Genomic DNA, 20,104 nt, shown 5'->3' with positions numbered 1-20,104 from the left:
AAAGTAAATCGTACCGCATAACCATATCTTTTAAATAATAGTAAACATATTATACACATATTTATATGCTTAATATAATAATATATACATATATATATTAAGCGTTTCAATGATAATAGTTCTTAAATAAATATGTATTTCCGACTATCTGTATTTATGTAGTGATCATAATATTAAGATATAATTTTTAATTTGTAATGTAATATCGATCGATGTGTGTCGGATTTTCCCAAAACGCTACGCCGCTACGTGGACTACGATCTCGCTTTTCGCATGGAGCTTGTTTGACATTACAATTCAAGTTTAGTATAGCGCCAGCTCTCAAACGGGGAGGGTGTGTTTCTCTCTTACGCATATTATACGCGCGTATTCGTTTACGTTAACCTTAAATCCAATTACAGGTTAAAAAATACCATGAAGGGTCAATGACCCGTTTCTTGGTTGATAATGGGATAACAATGTTGTTTGTAATTAATATGCAGCTCAAGGTATTCCCGGCTTAAAGTTTCGGCTTAGTTTTGGTGAAAAATGTTTTTGAAGGATGTGAGTTTAGAAAAATGGTGAAGGCGTTTCGAACGCGATATGTGCTTGGAGGATTGATGTGCTTGGCTTTTTTCATTTGTGGAGCCCGAGGACTTATAGGTAAATACAAGTTAACATTATGTAATGATCGTTTTAAGCGAAGGCTTTTTATTTGGTAAACATATCTTGACTTCATAATTTTTATTTAAGCAAAATATTAAACCATCATATTATGTTTTTAAAATAATTTAAATTTTAATGTAATTGTTTGGCTCTTAGCATTATGCTTTATATAAAGTGTTCTTATTACTAAAACTAAATAAACTAAACATTTCAGACGATTTATTTAACCCCCATTTCGACGATTTATGTAACTGCTGCTAAAAAGGCACGGTTTCAGGGCCAGTTATTCAGAAAAAAAGCAATAGGATTATTTTATAAATAATCCTCACGAGTTGAACATGAACTGCAATATAGGTAATGTATCCTAATCGTAGGATTGAACATTGCAAATGATTCCCAAATACAGTTTTTGTATCAAATAGAAACAGTTCTGTTATTAGAGTATTACATTAATCCCGATTTTCTGCTAGAAATGTGATTAATTGAAATATTTATATTTTGTAAGTTTTATTTTTAATATTTAAGTTATATAAGAAATCATTGCATGTTAAAATATAAATTCCTTACAATCTATTTAAATATCATGAAAGTTATATTAAAAACATATACACGTGACTTGTATGACGATAATGTTCAACGGATGTTTAATTACAAATACAACCGTAAAAGATTGATCGATGAATATGTTAAATTAAACCAGTTTTGCACATGAGTTTTAACAATATAACGTGAAATATATATTTGAAAAATCGCAGAAGATCGTTAATTTAAATTCTTACTTATACACTTTTGCCAATTTTATTTAAAAAAAAATGTTTCATAATTCCAAGAACAAATTTTTTAGGGTAACCTTTTTTGTTGGTCTAGTGGATAGCTTTTCCAGGTGCATATCATAAGGGCTCACGAGCAGGGTGGGGCCAATAAATGATCGCAGTCGTCTGGACTATGAGAGTGCACCTGTATACTTTATTTCCTCAGTCTCTGTGCTTTTATGCAACCACTTGTGCGGTACTACCCTACGCAGTTGGATCATTTTAAAGAATTGCTGAAGTTCGATCTGAAGGACTGATTTTTTTATGTTTGTATAATACATAATTATGATCAGAAACATTTCTCTGCCTCGCATATCTTGAAAACAAAGGATTATTGAAATCAACTCAATTTCATTGACTTTTATTTCAGCAGTTGTAATATTTTCTGCATGCAAAGTAAATATTCGTTTAATATTATAAAAGACTTAAACGAAATTTTTAATAACGAGCATTTTTTGGTTCTGTAGGCATATATTGGAACCCTATTAGCCTATTACTAAACATATTCTGTCATTTTATTAAGGCCCAGTTTTTCCAGAATAATCATTTAAAATTTCCACAGAAAATAATCATCATAATATAATCCCTAAACCCAAAAGGAATTCCAATCCATATGAAAAAGTTAGTCTGTTTTTAAATATCATACGCCGACGAATGAACAATATTCATCTAACATTCATCGTGGCACACTTTCAATTTGTCGACGGGACGCAATTTTTTTTTATGAACGTACTAAGCTGCGAATCAAAAAACGTGCTATTTTGGCTCTTATTCGCAATATATTAAAGATCTATAAATGTTTGCATAAAAAAGCATTTGATTTAGTTGCGTTTAAATAGAATAAAAAATACAAGGGCCCTTTTGTGTCGAACTACAATAGTTATATCACAGATGTGTGGACTGGATGTCTTGTTTTCAATTACTTTTCTATTATGTATTTTTATTTAATAATTTTAATATTATTTTGTATTTAATAAATAATAATATATGTTGCACATTTTAAAAAAGTTTCTCATGTTAAATGAAACAAAATTCGCTTTGATTAATAGAGTTGTAAAACCATAGATTAAATATATTTATAGGTAAGACGAAGAAGAAGAAGTATAAGCTTACTGATAGATCTTATTTCATACGGATTAAGTCACAGGACAAGTTAACGTAAAGTCTACTAGTAAAAGTGGAGTACTCTAAGATATTTAATGCGCTTATTATAAACATTACATTATTTGTTATTCTTAATTTATAAAATAATTTAAAATACACCTCCAATTAGGTACCCACGATATAAGCATGTATAATTTTTAGAAACATTACGTTAAACGTGAATTCGATCTTGAAATTTAGTTCCAATAAAGTTCAGTAGTTAATTTTCAATAAAAAAACTAGTTGAAATCGATCATGATAAAACCAACACATTGAACTTCTGACCTCCTTAAAAAAATGTCGTTGAAGCATTATCATTTTGAAGAACAGTGATAGATGTATTTCACAAGCGGACCGGGAAAAGTTTGAATACGATTCGACGTTTCGACGTTTGACCGAAAGTCATTAGCCTCTTTAGCACATCTCTCTTGGCACAAGTCGTAAATTTTTCTTTGAAGTGATATTATTACAAAGGTAATATTATTTTTCGGTTTTGTTATGGATACATGATACACCGACGAGTATTCTTACGAGATGAATTATTAAATTCTCTCAAATACATTAGCTTTGTTAATGTAGCTCTAAATTATTATCTTCTACTCAATAAAATATTATATTCATGATAAAAAACCGTGAAAGTAGTATTCGTTGATTTCCAGGCAGGATAGATAAAATTTAATTGTACTTTATTGGAATTTTCTGTAATTAAAACCTACTTTCCGAACCAGTGATAGCCTTACTTTTAATTCAACTCTGAAAAATGACGATTTTGATTTTTATTGAATCTTTTATTAAAATAAAACATTGATAAATAATTCTTAATACTGAATAAAATATATTATAATGATATATTTTAAAAATTTGGAAATAGTATTCGTTGATTTTCAGATTATACAATAATTGTATATAAATTAATTCGTGGAATAGAGTTACTATGGTTTTTTTCCGGATATTCGCAGTGCAGAATCTACACTCCAAACATGTGGTAACTTTTAATTTAATCACATAAAATTACGATTTAATATTGATTGTAAGAGTTACTTGAAGTCTGTTTCGTTTTGATTTATGACAAAACCTGTCTATTTGAAATTAGATCGAACGTATTATGTTACAAAGTTTATACTAATCCAGTTGTATTATTGTTAGTAATACTTAGTAAAAGTAAGTAAAGTCTGCTTAGATACAACGAATACACAGACCGCTTGTAATTAGAAAAATAATTATAGTTTATCACACTAAGTTAAACTAGTTTTTCTTGGACTTCAGGACTTTGTGCAAGCCAGTCTTGGTAGGTATTATCCACTCATAAGATATAAGGCTGCCGAACAGCAAAGGAACACACAAAAATACTAAATATTGTTGTGTTCCTGTTCGAAGGATGATTGAGTCAGTTTAACTGCAGGCACAAGGGACATAACATCTTAGCTCCCAAGTTTGGTAGTGAATTAGGATTACGGAATGGTTAATGTTTCTAACGGAAGCACGTGACGACTTAAATATTTTTTTATCAAAAATGCACAATAATTTTCGATATTATTTTAATTTTTAAAGTTTCAATGCGTATATTAAAAAATGAAAATTATAGTAAATATAGGCTCGAGGGGGATAACATCATAGTTAATATTTCATACAGCACCAATGCCTATGGGCGGTGGTGACCACTTACTATCGGGTGACCCGTCCGCCTTATATATATAAAAAAGTGTGCTAGCGGTGTTTTTATAATTTCACTGACTTACCATCGCATATTTTAAAAAGGAAAGATAAATTATCGCGTGTAGTTGCAGTGATATACAACATCTATCTCCAAAGGTTGATCTCAATCGTTAGGTAACTTGTTCATATTATGTGTATTTATGAATAAATCCTAAATCTCCTCCTCGAACTTAGCCCAAAAGTGGGACAATTTATCTTTACACTCTCCTTATTGGACTGGTTTCTTGCGTCATCTATAATAGTTTAATTAACCCATCGTTGGTTCAATTTTAAATATCCAATTATAATCTTTAGTTCTTGATATGATGATTATAATCAAATGGTTTTATAATTACTGGTTTTCGGTGATTTCTAATTATGATCTAATCATTTTTTAATAATACATTTTATTATTAACAACTTCCTCAAATATTCTGAACGTGATATCGTCTTGTTAATTGTTATACATGTTATAAAACTAAATTTACAGTGAATCTGTTAATGGTACTTAACACATATATATAAGATTTTTTTGGATTATAGACGTGTATAAAACATTTTTTATTTCTTATACAGATTGACTATAAAAAAAAAACATTTTTTTTTTGTCGACGGTATATTGTAATATATGCCGATGAAAATGATCTTGTAACTTGTAACGTTACAATATTAACTAGTTGTTCTAGGTGATTTATTTCTTCAACGTTACTGCTCCATGAGTCGCAGTATCATATCTTTCACAATGGATAGATGTCGAGGGCAAAATGTTTTCAATTTGGTCAGTTACATCCAGATATAAAAGCAAACAAACAAACTATTCAACTTTTTAATATAGACGATATATAAAACAACTTATAATAGATTAATTTAGTAGTGTGGTTATTGTTAACTAATATATGAACAATATGTAAACTAAATGATAAAAAAAGTTTGACAAATGTACTAATAACTCCTGAACATTCCTAGCTATTAGTAAAATAGAACGAGACTAGGCTGAATCGTTGGCAACTGTTTAACTGATACGTCACATGTCCCTATATTGTTAATATAAGTTAAATTTTGTGAAAAGTTTAATCTCAACAGATTGTAAAACTAAAAAAGGAAGTTATTATTTTTTAAATTATTTTTTATTCATAAATTTATAACAGACGTATTATGGATAACATAACTTCTATGCGTGTCTTTTAAATTATAAATTATAATAGTCTATTCCAATGGAAGTAGGAAAAAATATAAACAAACTTTACATTTGCGTATTTCATGCATATTGTGCACTACTAAGAGTTTATGATTAATATATTATTATTTATAATATAACACAATTACACTTAAATACTTATTTCCACTTTAATTTTACTTCCAAAATTCCGATAACAGTTTAACAACAGCTCAAAACGCCATTATTTCGAAAATTCATAGAGAATATCATAGATTAATCAATCTTTCGACCAATGATGTCGCGTTAATTTGCTGTCAAATGTTGTTTATTTGACTTTTCTCCTCTTATAGTTGGAATAGAGTAGGCAGTAGATTTTTGACGAGCAATAAGAAGGTAAGTGTAATGCTTTTATATTAAATAAAGATTTTGACTTTCGACTTTAAAATCTTCAAATAAGAGACTTTGTTTCTGTCATATTGATATTGTTATGAAGTCAATTTTTGATAGAATATTGACTTAATTTTTTTGTAAAATATGTATTTTGTACCCTATTAAATAAATGATTAATATTGAAATCGCAGTGCAATTCTCGACTAAGACTTCTCTTGAGGAGAATGCTTGGAGCTTAGTTCATTAAGCTGCTCCAATACGCGTGGCAAATTACGAGACGAATTGAAAATTATGTATTAATTTAAGGATATGAACTCGGAATCATCGGTTAAGATTCATGTCTTCAGTCTTCTAACCACTGGACCATAACGGCTTTTCTTCTATTTAAGTGCAACGTAATTTATGTAAAAAGGTTTCATGTATGTTGTGTAAGTCTTGACGGATATTTATAAGTTATTACATAACGCTGTTTCATAACAATAACTGAAACAAGAACGAAAGCAAGAAAGTATTAATTGAAATGTGTTTAATTCCACTATTGATGTAATTACTTGGTGGTACGGCTTTGTAACCCTATCTTTTTAGGTACTACACAGTCATTACATATATATATATATATATATATATATATATATTTAATGTAATTTAACTAGGGAAATCGCCCTTATAATGGTAAGTGGTCACCATTAATCGTAAACATTGTTACTTTAAGAAATATTAATTATTATATTGGGAACTGGTAATCTCCCTTGTGTTTGTAGTTACATTGGCTCCACTCACCGTTCCGATCGGCACACAACAATACTAAGTAGAGCTGAGTGGGTGGTACCTACCCTGACAGGCTAAAATCCTACCACCAAGTATGTACATGACTGTAATCCAAACAATAATACAAGTACTTTGATGTAACTTAATTTTTTATTACGTGTAAGTCAAATCTTGCAACTGAAATGTTTTGGAAAAAAATTCGTCGCTCATCGGCAATCACGTAGTTGATATTTATTATTGTAAATTCATGGAATAAATGGTTTAAAGTAATGAGTGAATTATCTGAAAAAATAATTATTTGAATAGCGTAGTATCTTCGATATTTTATATTATATTTGAATTTTTGTTTTAATCTACATTTCGTACCGAGAGAATGGGTCATATGTCCCTTCGATAAAATATAATATCAACTTTAAATGTAATAAATTTTAAGTTCTTTTTTAATTAAAGTAATATAATATGTGACATCTTGAGAAGTTACAGGGCGCTCGATCTGCTAGAGTAGCTTGAATGCATTATTCATAAAGGCATAATGATTCTTAAAAGATTCCGAAACTACGGAGTCGATTTCATTTTATGAATTTTGTTTAAAATGTAATATACAATTACTACAAAATTAATTAATCTTCCTCAACATAAATAAAACAAAAACTCGTCTCCCAGATTTATTTTAACGTCCGACCTAAATATTTAAAGCTGCGAACTGCAACGACAATAGTTTTGGATGTTAAATAATATAATCTATTTTGTATATAGTATTATTCAGCTATAGTAATCTTTTGGAAATTTATTATTAGGGCTTAATTTAGCCATTATCTACCGCCAAATAACAGTATGTCGTATTGATATGTTTTCGTCTGTGTTGCATTATAATTCAGAAGGATTTGGGACACGACATCTTAAATCCCAAGGTTAACGATGCGTTTATAGCTGACGACATGGTTCTTACTTCCTATTTTGTTAATGTCTATGGACTGCGGTTACTATTTCCGAAATCTCTCCTCATTATGAATAAATAATAGTAACAGGCTGCTAAAAAACACTTTACGTATAAGGAAAGTCATAATGATTCCGATTGTCTATTCCAATTTGAATTCTAATATAATTAAAAAATGTATAAAGATCATCAATCTCAACACTTCAGATTTTATGAAGTTTAATTGCATTTTAAACGAGCAAAACTAACGAGATCAGGAATAAATTTTTCTTCAACCTCAAATGGAGACAAGGGAATCCATTAATCATGGCCGCTGCAGAGCTGTGCACACACGAACGTGCTGTTGGTGATCGCTAAATCTATGAGTTTAAAAACAGAGAGCTTTATAATAAAATACAGACCTTAATTATTTTTTATTTATACTTGTATTTGTAGCGAAGTTCTTTTAGTTGTCGTTATGTTTATTTTGTGACAATTATTTTCGGAGTTTAAAATATTTGGTTTGAGATTCATTAATCACGAGGAGTTAAATAATAATGTTGTCTGTGTTTAGCCTTTTACGTCAAAGCAAAAAAAAAAAAAAATTGAAATTCTTAGTATTAAATACCTTTTTCTTTGTTAAAGATGCATTGATTATTATGATTATAGTGTACTTGATTCTAAATTACAAATTGCCATAAAAAATATTTGTAGAAAACTATTTGCTCATAAAATCCTCTTGGTCGATCACTGTTGTAATTGCCCTTATATAATTTTTTACTGTTATTAAAACATTGAGTTGCATAAATGTCTATGTGATTATTTGGGGAACGACATCGAGGCAGTTTTGTTGAACAAGAAAAATCAATTGAGTTACTCTTTAAATTATCTATTTTTAATTTGCAAAACGTTGTATAAAAAAGTCGTTTCGATCTATGGTATAATGATTACCTTAAATGAATTTATCACGATGTAAATAAAAAAATAAAGGTTCTTATTAGTAGTACATTAAAATAACATAAAATAATTAGAGATTTGTTTATTTTTTATTGACTTTCACTTGTTCAAACGTTCACAGATAAAATATTCTTACAAGATTATTTCTGAGTTCATTTTTATTTATAGTTTGAACTGAATATTTTCTACCTTTACAAAAACCTTTTCGAAGCGCCGTGCTATGAAGATATTCATTGAATATTTAATACAAACTGCTGCTGTAAATCGGTCTACACCGACCTTAATAATGCAATACTAAAACATATTCAGTAGATTTATGTTGTTTTAAGCTTTAAATGTCGTTTGAAATAAAACAGAAAAAATGAAAGATTTATCAGACGATTGTTGTGAAATGGAGACGCATTTAGGAGTTATTTAAAAATAACAAAGGTGACTTATAATAATAATATTGTTTTAACGTTTTTTGAACCTTATGCATTATTTTAAATGTATATGCAAAAGACGTACTAAACCCTCTTTCTTTTAGGATTTTAATGTTAAAGTACCTTTGACCTGTTTTTTTTGCGTAAACAGATAAAAAAATACTTTTTTATAAAATGTAACGAGTAATGTAGGTCGTTCTATGAACCTTTCGGATACTTAAATTTCGACAAGTAAAAGTTCGTGCTTATCGGGATTTTAAGGAAGTGTGTCATATTCTGTGCTATGTGTCCAAGGTTTAAGACGATACGGCATCTATTTTTGTATTTAATAAACGAAATATGTATAATAATCGTTTAGCACTTATTTTATTACTTAAAATGTTCGAAGCCAGCGATGTGTGATGTTTTATGTTCGTTTATTTCTAAAAAGGTATAAACTGTTTAAACTGGTTAGTGGCATATGTCTTTTTGTAGCTTGTATCAAAACATTTCGTTTTATATTTTTGGTCTTGTGTTTATTTACGTTTATAAATATTTTTTATGCTTAGATTATCATTTTATAATATTCATATTAGCAAGTTTACGGATTGATTGAAGTATAATGTGTTAATATTATATTTTTTTAATTTATATAAATTCCAAATACAAAACAAAATTACTAACAGTATTAAAACGGGATATTTATCATGTTTTTTATTTTTATTTGGTGGAGCTCGATATTTCGACATTATCTACGAATGTCTTGTTCACGAGACTGACAATTTTACAGATTAAATTTTAATATTTGTATAGATTAAAAATAAGTCATAGATTTTTTTTCATATTTTTTATGCCATAGATCAATGGAAATAGTCAATCATCTAACATTGCATCTTCGCCCTTGTCTGGGGTCCCACCCCTCTCAATACAGCTTATGTTTTGTTGTACGTAGAATTGATTTTCACGACTCACACACTCCCTTTAAAACTTCAATGTGAAGGTTCTGTGTCTATTGTATGTGAAGTGCAGTTGACAAATGTCTTCATAGCCGTGATATTTGGTGCTGCGAACACTTTATATTTTTCACTTTTATCCCCATTTTAAAGCAGGGGAAAACGAACCAATTTGTCTGATGACGTCTGTGAATGTTGGAACGTGCTTTTTTTCTTCTGTAAATGTAGTGTTTGATGGCGATGTGTATGTACGCTTACATTTTTTTAATTAGGCTTAATTATTATGTAAATATTTTAAGTATTATTAAGAGTTTTCGTTAAAGTACACAAAAAAGCAGTACTTAATCCCTTATAAAATCGCCATTTAATAAAAATGTTCGATGGAAAGTAGAACAAATTTCCCGAAAACTTGGGGCAACCTGCCCCTTTCTAAAGTCATTAATTAAAAGAAAATTGCTCTTTAGTCCGTCTATTTAACGTTTAATTTGCAGCAATCAAGAAGCTTCTAGCTCCCAAGACCGACTAAAATTGGACCAACATTAATTGATCTCCAATTATGTGCAATTTCTTCTTAATTTTAGCGAGGACCATCGATGTACTGGAACTAGGAAGGTCAATTGTTACTGGATTGGTAGGTAATGGCGTTGTTTTGGGCCGTTGCTATAGTAACGCTTGATCAAAATTAGACGCGTAAGGGGTGAGAACACGCGAAAATGGGACAAACTGCACATTTCGCGTGGGTGTGACAGAGAGATTATATATGGGGTTGATGCAGTGCGCATTTGGCAGTGTTCGGTTAAATTGCATTAGTCTGCTATACGGACGAGCGCTCTACATGTTTGATATCATTGGAGCAATGATTGTAACTGGAAATAGGCTAACGTTTGGAAGCAATGGCCAATCGCTTTTTATAGTACAGGGGTTTAATTCTCTTAAAGTTTTATTTCGAGTTACATACTTGATGTCAAGTCTAAATAGAGTAACAAATATCGGATACATGTACCGAATACTTTTTCGTTTTTTTTTTTCGTGTCTGTGACCATAGCCTGGCAAAGATGCATATTAAGTAAAAAATAAACAAACGCGAAACGAATTTTGAACAAGTAAAAAAAATAGCATCAGAAACATGGTTTCCTGCTAAATCTGCCATAACAGAACGGATTACTTCTAATTATTTCCGTAATTCACTTAATTTGTTTAGGATGCAACGAAAAAAAAGCGACTAAATCGAGACGGTGTTGTAATAAAGGCGGACCAAAATGATATTTAATATTAAATAACTTAATCTTTATGCAAAAGTCAGGTTCAGTAATTATACGTGAAAAAAAACAACATATACACATTCGCATTTTGAACATAAGTAGGAAGGCGGGACCAAAATGTCATTTTTAAAAATATCATGAAAATATTTAAAAAAATAAAAATTAAATCTTCATAGTAATTTTTTCTTACATGACAATATTTTTATTCTTAACGTAAATGCGTTCACTTTTTAATTAAAATTGTGTTTGTTCATTTATTTATTTAACAAGTTTAAATAATTTTTGGATGCAATTTAGTATAAAAAAATTATGTTCTTGTATTAAAATTTCAGTCATTGCAGTTTTTGTAATTATTTTTTTTTATGTAAATTTGTCTAATACCATAATAACTGTTCGCCATTTTTTTATTATTATTGTATTTTTATTCCTGGTAAAGGACACTCTGCAAATCGCCCAAGGGCGGGTAGTACAATTTAAATAAAAGCATCTATTTAGTTTATTTCTTAAATAATATAATATGATATAATATGAACGAGACAAATAATATTGATCGTTAATTATAATATTCGTAATTAATATAATTTGCGTAGAAACATGTTTTGTCTCACTCTCTCATCGGATATACCTACTATAGATTTATAACCTATAAATCTTATCTGTGATCATATCCGAATATTAAACTGCGTATCAAGAGAGTAAAAACGGGTCAGCCATTTTTATGATACGCACCAATTACTATAAAAACAAGAATACACTGAGATATCGCTATAAAATACTAACTAAAAAATATAAACCGCATTAGCTTACATTTTGTTAGTTTGTGTTAAATTACTTAATAAGTTAAAATTGAATAAGTATATGTTATCTGTTATTTAATTATCTGTCGCTAAATGTCAAACTTTGATCAAACTATCGGAATTCATAAATGCGAAAGTAACTGTATACGTTTGCTTGTTACCTCATAACGATTAAATTACTGTATCGATCGTAATGATATCTGATATTCTAGTCTAGGATACGAACCTGTTAAATACGGTTAATTTATTATCACTAAAGCAGTAATTGTTTTCACTCACAAATTCATTAAATACAACTTGGTTGAAATTAAAAATAACCAATGTACAAGTCAAGATTACGTGGAATGGTGGCAAGAATGCTAGCAGCATTTCCCTTGAATTGAATTCGGAATTCTGATTCGCCGAGCGAAAAATAAACTCTTTCACAAATGGAAGTAATAAGACAGGATTAAACGATTAGAATTTAAATCTTGTAAATATATAGCAAATTATACAGATCCATAGATCATAGAGATCATAGATTTTATTTTTTTTAATTCGCCTCATAAAAGCACTTTTGAATTGTCATGTTACAGTGTTAAATTAATCTAGTTCTACCGTGAAGAACCGGCGAGAAACTCAGTAGTTAATGTTTTCCATTATTTTTATTATAGAGCACACTTTTTTGACTTAAAACACATTTAAAAAAAACCTTCATGTACTAAGGAAATAGTATTTGTAAAATACAAATATTTTCAATATAAATAATTGTGACCTGGTTATAAAAATTAACATAAACCTATTTATTTAATCGTTTTAATTCGTAATAATTTAAAATAAAATAGAAGATATACTTTTGTAATATTTTATCTTACATCCGAGTAAAATTGCGCGCAGAGTTCGTATTATAAGTCACACGATCATAAATATTCTATGGCTGTAACGTGAATTAATGTCTTAGAAAGGTTCAATTGAAACTGTACCTAATAGCTCTACGATACGGTTCAAAGTGTATTAACGATTAATGCTGTGTTATATTGAAATAAAATTAACCTGTTGATAGGTTAATGGTTGCATTTGGTACAGAAATACTATAATTTGGCTATTTTATACTTTTTACGGTTAAGTAATATTAATTAAACTAACAGTCAGGTAGCAGCTCTCCTTTAGGAGGAGAAGGTACGGATCTTATTTCACCACGCTGCTGTTATGCGGATTGGTGAATCCACATGTGAGCAGATTATGATTCGACACATGCATGTTTCACACGTTTCCGACACATTTGAGGCAGCAAAATTTGAACCCGTAATCTTCGGTTAAGATTCGATTAGGAATATCTCATTACATTATTCGTTTAAGAGTAATTTGTACATGCTTCGTATCTCAATCGTGAAACGCTGAAAACGAACTTACGGTGATATGCTATTATCTTTTTTTTATGTAGTCGCCATTTATAATAATAATAATAAATCATTTATTTCAGACCATAATTTACATAGATCCATATAGTGTTAGTAAAAATAAATTAATTAATCTTAATACCAAAATTGGTTAGTAAGATATATTTATACCTATTCACAATGTATCCAACGTGTCTTCGGTGTCTTCCTTTACGTACTATAATTATATTATACACATTTTCACATATCACTTTCTGACATTTAACGACCGTGTTCTGTGGGTTCGAGTATGTTCAGACGGAGTATCTCTACTGGCGTAGATTGTTAAAAATAAATCATGATGAAGTAAATGCATCAAATAACAATTCCTCGTGAAACAATATTTTGTTTCAGCTATGAAACTACGTTTATGATAGTAAATACTCGAATATTTAAAATAAGTTTTCGTATAACAGTGTTTTTATGTTTATATTTTAATGATAATTTCTACTATTTGTTCCAGAAATTGTTGAGGAGCAGCGATGTCACGACTACGAGTTCCGACTGACTTGCCGGGAACTGGACACGCATATAGCGATCCTCGAAGCGTGGTATACCTCCGCCGACGACTACCATCGCATCTCGAACGAAACAAAAACGCGTGCGAGTTCGATAAGAACCGAAAACGATTCGGAACTCGATCGAGTTTACATTTATTCTAGTCCAAAACACAATGGCGTATACGAATTGACAAACCATTCCATATTTGAAAATGTTACCGCCAATGTAAATAGTTCGTTTGAGTTTGATTCTAAGTTTTTAAATGATAGCTGGTTGAACGATACTTTCGACAATGTAGATATGACAGTTGAGTTTTTGAATTCGAGTGAGGGGTGCGGTGTTGTGACGTACGCGCGAAGTTACGCGAGCTGGCACGAAGGAGACAAGCGCAGGCAGCCCGTCTCTAGAATTTCGTCTATAAATCTGCGAGCTCCACTGAGTTATCGGTAAGTTATTGCTAAAATAATATACGTGTCATCTTACCTAATTTAACAAAACAATAAATCTTACAATGAAAAATAATTTGTTTATCATAGTAACAGGTGAATGACTAAGCGTAACAGTTAAAAATGTAGATAATCGTAGATTAGCGGTTATAGAAAATTACTTTAATTTATTGGTCGTAATGGTTCAGTGGTAAATCACGTGGAACACGTGAATCGTGAGAAGATGTGGGCTTAAGTTTATTTTCATAATTCTCCTCGTGCGTGGCGGTGAAGGAAAACATCGTAAGGATTACTTGTGTCGACTGAAAAGGCTACATACATTGGAACTTTCTGGTGGTATATGGTCTAAACCTTCTCCTCAAAAGAAGAGGAGCCCTTATGAACAAGACCTATATAGGTTTTAAAGATTTTTAATAGGAGAGGAAAATTTTACCTAGGTGTTGAGCATTGGTGGGGTTTTGACTTTGTAATGTAATAACATAAAATTTATTTTAAGTAACCTTCCATATTTTCATTGACAATAAAAAAGAAACTTCTATTTTTAAACAGTCGCGTTTTTAAAAGTTAATGAGTCGCTAACTTTACATTGTTCGTAACGGTTACATATAAACATAATCAGCCTGTAAATTTCCCACTGCTGGGCTAAGGCCTCTTCTCCCGTTGAGGAGAAGGTATGGAGCATATTCCACCACGCTGCTCCAATGCGGGTTGGTGGAATACACATATGGCAGAATTTCGTTGAAATTAGACACATGCAGGTTTCCTCACGATGTTTTCCTTCACCGCCGAGCACGAGATGAATTATAAAGAAATTAAGCACATGTAAATTCAGTGGTGCCTGCCTGTGTTTGAACCCGAAATCATCGGTTAAGATGCACGCGTTCTAACCACTGGGCCATCTCGGCTCATAACGCTCGTAACGGTTAATCCAGCCCTTTGAATTCCGAAATACCTTCACTAACGTTACGTTCCGTTAAATGAAACGAGGCTAATTGAGTTTCGACATTCGATTCGATCGAATTGTTTGTATGTACTCGTAAGACTATAATGGCATACTTCAGCTTTAACGAGAATACGATTTATAAATTGAATCTAACAATAAATTAATTGGTCCCCTTGTTATCAACTTTCCCTATGAATCGTTTAGAGACGGTAGCTAGGCATTTACTCAGTGGTAAGATTTTGTGCAAGCTGAATAGGTACCACCCACTCATCATATATTTTATCGCCAAACAGGAAAACTTTGTATTGTTGTGTTCCGGTTTGAGCCAGTGTAACTAGTGTAACTACAGGCACACGCTTTGGTGAATTGAGGAATGGTTTATACCACCTATGATCATCAGGTTATCCATCTGGCAGTGTATCTATATGAAATAGAAAATATATGTACAAATATTTCTGAATATAAATCATGTAGGGCGTACACGGTTCCATTTAAGATAATCAACAATTGTTTCTCAATAAAATTTTGAAAACAAATTAAAATGAAAAATTTTGTGGTCCAATGCAATCTCATAATTTTTCGCTTCATATTTTCGCTTTTGCCAATATTTCTCCTAATAGTTTTTTCTTTGACATTTTAAATCGTTTCAAAAACAAAACGCATTAATCTTTTTATTCGTATAATGAATCATATTTTGCTTTAATTTGATTCCAAGTTTGGTTCATATAGCTTTCATTTAAGCCGTTAATCTTACACGACTCTTATGAACCCATTAACAGCTTTATACAATTTTGGTAAGTATTGATAAATTATCCCAGTTGTTAGTTTTTATTTAATAATATTATTTGTATTTAAGATATGAAAGACTAAATAAAGTTACACGACACACTATTCAGACCACCGAGACGGGCACACCAATACCTACATACACACTCAGTGACGTCCACAAACGCGGTGTGTTTGGGTGTGTGTGTTGATACACATATACAAAAATTCAGAGGCGACCATTCTTCTAAGTATTATACAATCTAAATTTGAGACAAGAAATATTTATATACAATCCTATTATTAAAACCAATTTATTATCTCGGTTAAACTGGTTGGTATTTGTTTTGTTAAATTAATTATTTTGTTTTCATCTAAAACATCATTTGATTCCAAGTTGTATTAGGCTTGTAAATCAAGATTTTATGAGCGTCTTGCAAGCTCCGTGAGCCCATTTATTTTCATAGTATCTTAGTAGATATTCATTTTTAACATGGTTAATGTGTTAAAAACGATCTTAAATTTTTTTATTTATGTATCACTTGTGACATGTCATTTATTTGTTAAAATTAAAACAATATTTTTAGGTTTGTTGCTTTTAAAATTAATTGCATGCTTGATTTTTTTGTCAGTATTATTTAAAATAACAATAAATATATATATATTTTATATGAGATCAAAAAGGCTCCCGAACAAGAAAACCAATATGTATGTATGTATATACGAAAAATTATAATCGGAGCGTATGAAACTCAAATTCAGGTTTATGCTGGTCTGTTCTGCTTGAACTTATCTCTAAAAAATAATACCATACTCTGTTTGGGATATAATTTTATTATAATAGAATTTGGCAGGAAGAATTGATGCAAAATTTGTCTATATTTTTAATATTGGCAACACTTTCTCAAATTTTCTATTCTATACGTGAAAAATGAGCCATCGTGTCTGTCGCCTCCGACATCTTACAAATATACATAGCATACATTTTTGTTTCTTGTTTGTCATTCAATAACGCCTAGACTGGTGACACGGAGCTGAAATGGAATTGTTGCATATATTTATTTAATAAATACTAAAGCTTAATTTACAGCTAGTAATATTATAAATAGGAACACATTTATAGCGTTCTGGTCACTGAATTTCCGCATTCAATATTCTCATGAGGCAATGTCCATATTGGTTATGAATAATAAATATTCCATCCACGGTTTAATAAAGGCGACCTTTTGCATAAATTAGGATTACTGAACATTTATAATATTTTGTCAGGTATTTTTAATTATTTCGCATTATATTTTCAAATTAAGCTAACATCATTCTACATTATACATACATACTAAACAATATTCGGTTTAATGTGTTTTTGTTTTACAATTGTTTATAAATATTAATATGTATGGCCTACTTCAGTCATAATATTTCAGCATTTGACTTAATGTTCGATTTTTTTAAAATCTAATCTAAACTTAAAAATTATAATTATATTCAGCCAGTGGCTTGCACTGGTGTATTATAAACGAAGATTGCGGGATTGTCAAACAGGAATTGTCAAATAGGCAAGCAAGTTGTCAATTACTTCTCATGTTCGGCAATGAAAAAAAAAACCGTAAGAAAAGCTACCTGTGTCTGGGGAATTACTGCCAAACTGTGTAAACTTCAACTCGCATTGGAGAAGCATAGTTGTCTCAAAACCTCAAGAAGAAAGGAATCCTGGAGTAAGACAATAGACAATATTTATTTTACTATTCATATATTTAGCAGGAGTCTCGTAAAAGGCGCTCAAAAACGTACCAAACCGTATATTCTTCTTTAAAGTATTTTATAAAATCTTCAAATTAACATATAATATTTTAAACTATAAACGCTTAAAACGCATTATATTATGAATCGTTTTCATGAGCATATCCATAAATTAAGCTTTAAATAATTCATATATATTGATATCCCATTGACAACGACTTCGGAAGTAGAGTCGTTTTGGCAAACGTAACGTGGTACCTTTTCACAATATGAATATTGATATACCAAAAATTACTGGTGGTTGCTGGAGATTAAGAGTCAAAGATCAGGCTCAGTACTACTGATTTGATTCGCGGTAGAATCTTCATTGCGAATCGGTGGTAGCTTTATGTTTGAAATAATTCTGTAAAATGATAACTCCAAAGTGCTTGTAAAAATCTACTCGCATAAAGCATATTTTAAAGACGAGCAATTACAGATACCGTTGAAGTATATTTGTTGTTTAATAAGAAACAAACAGTACATTTTTGTTAGTTTTTCCCAGTTCTCTCGAAGGAATACCTTTCGAAACGATATTATCGTCACGTTTAATTTCGTAAAGTGACGTCTCAAATGTATTTGTAACAACTACATCGTATGAAGTAAATTTAATTTGATATAATTTATAATTTGGTTCTCGTCAAAGTATCGCGGACCAGCAGCATCTTTTTTTGACGATCCAAGGTTGTTCGAACGGAATTGAGCGGGAAAATCAACTTGGAACATTCTAGAAATAAGAATTACTGGGAATGCAGTAATAAATAATCCTAAAGCAATAACATTTTATCCACTACTTCTGTGTTGTTTCAGTGAAAAAAATATTACAGTGTTAAAAGGTTCACTCGAGTGGTCTAGATATTTCTTTCTGATTAAGCATCTCTTCGATAGCTCTAACGTTTTGTTTTGCGTTATACGTTAAATATAACACTTTTCTCTTTTAGTTTAACATTTTCGATATTATTTAGCGAATGCTACTAATATATATATCGAAATGACTTTGTATGCTTGTCCTGTTTTTACGCCAAAAAATAAAAATTGAATAAGATTAATTTATTATTAGAAATATGATAAAATCGTGCCACTCGTACTTATTTCGATCCATAAACATAAGCGTACTTGGTATGCTTTGACATATATACAGCGATTATCGTTGTAGAAACGATTATATTCAATTCTATCACTTTAAACGATTGTCAACTTGTCTACGACTTTTCTATTCGTTTGTTTTGATCACGTGACTTAGCGTTGAGATGACGTCATGCCCATACATTTGTTTAGTTTTCTATTAGCGATTACGATTCTAGAATGTCAACTTGGCTAAGCCCTCAGGACAGGTATGTGTATATTGGGTATGATGTATATTATTTCATTAAACTATACACAATTAAAGCTTACAAAGTCAATGGGCTGTGATAGACTGAGTGATTTTTAAATTTAATGTCTCAGCGTATGGAAAAAAGAACTATTCAAGATTGAGAGAAATAATACGTCGTTTATTTGACATGACAACAACTAATATATGCAATTAAAAAGTAAAAAACAATTAAGATTTGAACTGTAAAAGGTCTTCACTTAATATAATAATACCGTGTCTTTTATGACGCATACAAATAATAAAACAAATTTATCTTATAAACACAATATATATTTTTTTTTAATTTATTTATTGGAAATGTTACACCGTCAACTTATCACTAAGCACTTAAAATTAATATCTGACTTGGGTAACATACAAAGACACATTTTTAAAGGTGTAAACAACATTGACCTTCAAAAATATTTCTGATAGGAAACTATATATTTGTAAGATATTATAATTCTAGTTAAAATAATAAACACAGTATGTATTGATTATTACAATATATCGACTGATTCGTAACCTAAACCTATCTTATGATTCGAATTATATTTTAGTAGGTATTTTTGGTTTTAAGAGTATGCCACTTGGTGGTACGGCTTTGTGAAAGCCCACGGGTCAAATAATTTACTGCCGAACTGCAGTACTCATTATTGTTGTGTTCCAGTTTAAAGGGACAGACACAAGGGACTTAACATCTAAGTTCCAAAGGTCGGTGGCGCATTGGTGTTTTAAGGAATGGTTAATATTTAAGAGCCGAGATGGCCCAGTGGTTAGAACGCGTGCATCTTAACCGATGATTTCGGGTTCAAACCAAGGCAGGCACCACTGAATTTTCATGTGCTTAATTTGTGTTTATAATTCATCTCGTGCTCGGCGGTGAAGGAAAACATCGTGAGGAAACCTGCATGTGTCTAATTTCAACGAAATTCTGCCACATGTGTATTCCACCAACCCGCATTGGAGCAGCGTGGTGGAATATGCTCCATACCTTCTC

At 30.6% G+C, this 20,104-nt stretch overlaps 1 protein-coding gene across 1 annotated transcript in view; it reads left to right on the top strand.

Annotated features, from left to right (window-relative positions):
* The first annotated feature begins 333 nt into the window (after nucleotides 1–333).
* The window catches only part of LOC113394404 (uncharacterized), a 118,355-nt gene continuing 98,584 nt past the window's right edge, over nucleotides 334–20,104 (top strand). Inside the window, exons 1-2 of the mRNA XM_026631709.2 lie at nucleotides 334–642; nucleotides 13,780–14,263. Of these exons, the coding sequence (XP_026487494.2) occupies nucleotides 558–642; nucleotides 13,780–14,263 (569 nt within the window). The 5' untranslated portion in view covers nucleotides 334–557. The remainder of the gene's footprint in view (nucleotides 643–13,779; nucleotides 14,264–20,104) is intronic.

Source organism: Vanessa tameamea, chromosome 4, assembly GCF_037043105.1.
Source record: "Vanessa tameamea isolate UH-Manoa-2023 chromosome 4, ilVanTame1 primary haplotype, whole genome shotgun sequence".
Lineage (NCBI taxonomy): Eukaryota > Metazoa > Arthropoda > Insecta > Lepidoptera > Nymphalidae > Vanessa > Vanessa tameamea.
The sequence above is the reverse complement of the archived record's forward strand: the minus strand, read 5'-3'. Positions and strand labels throughout refer to the sequence as shown.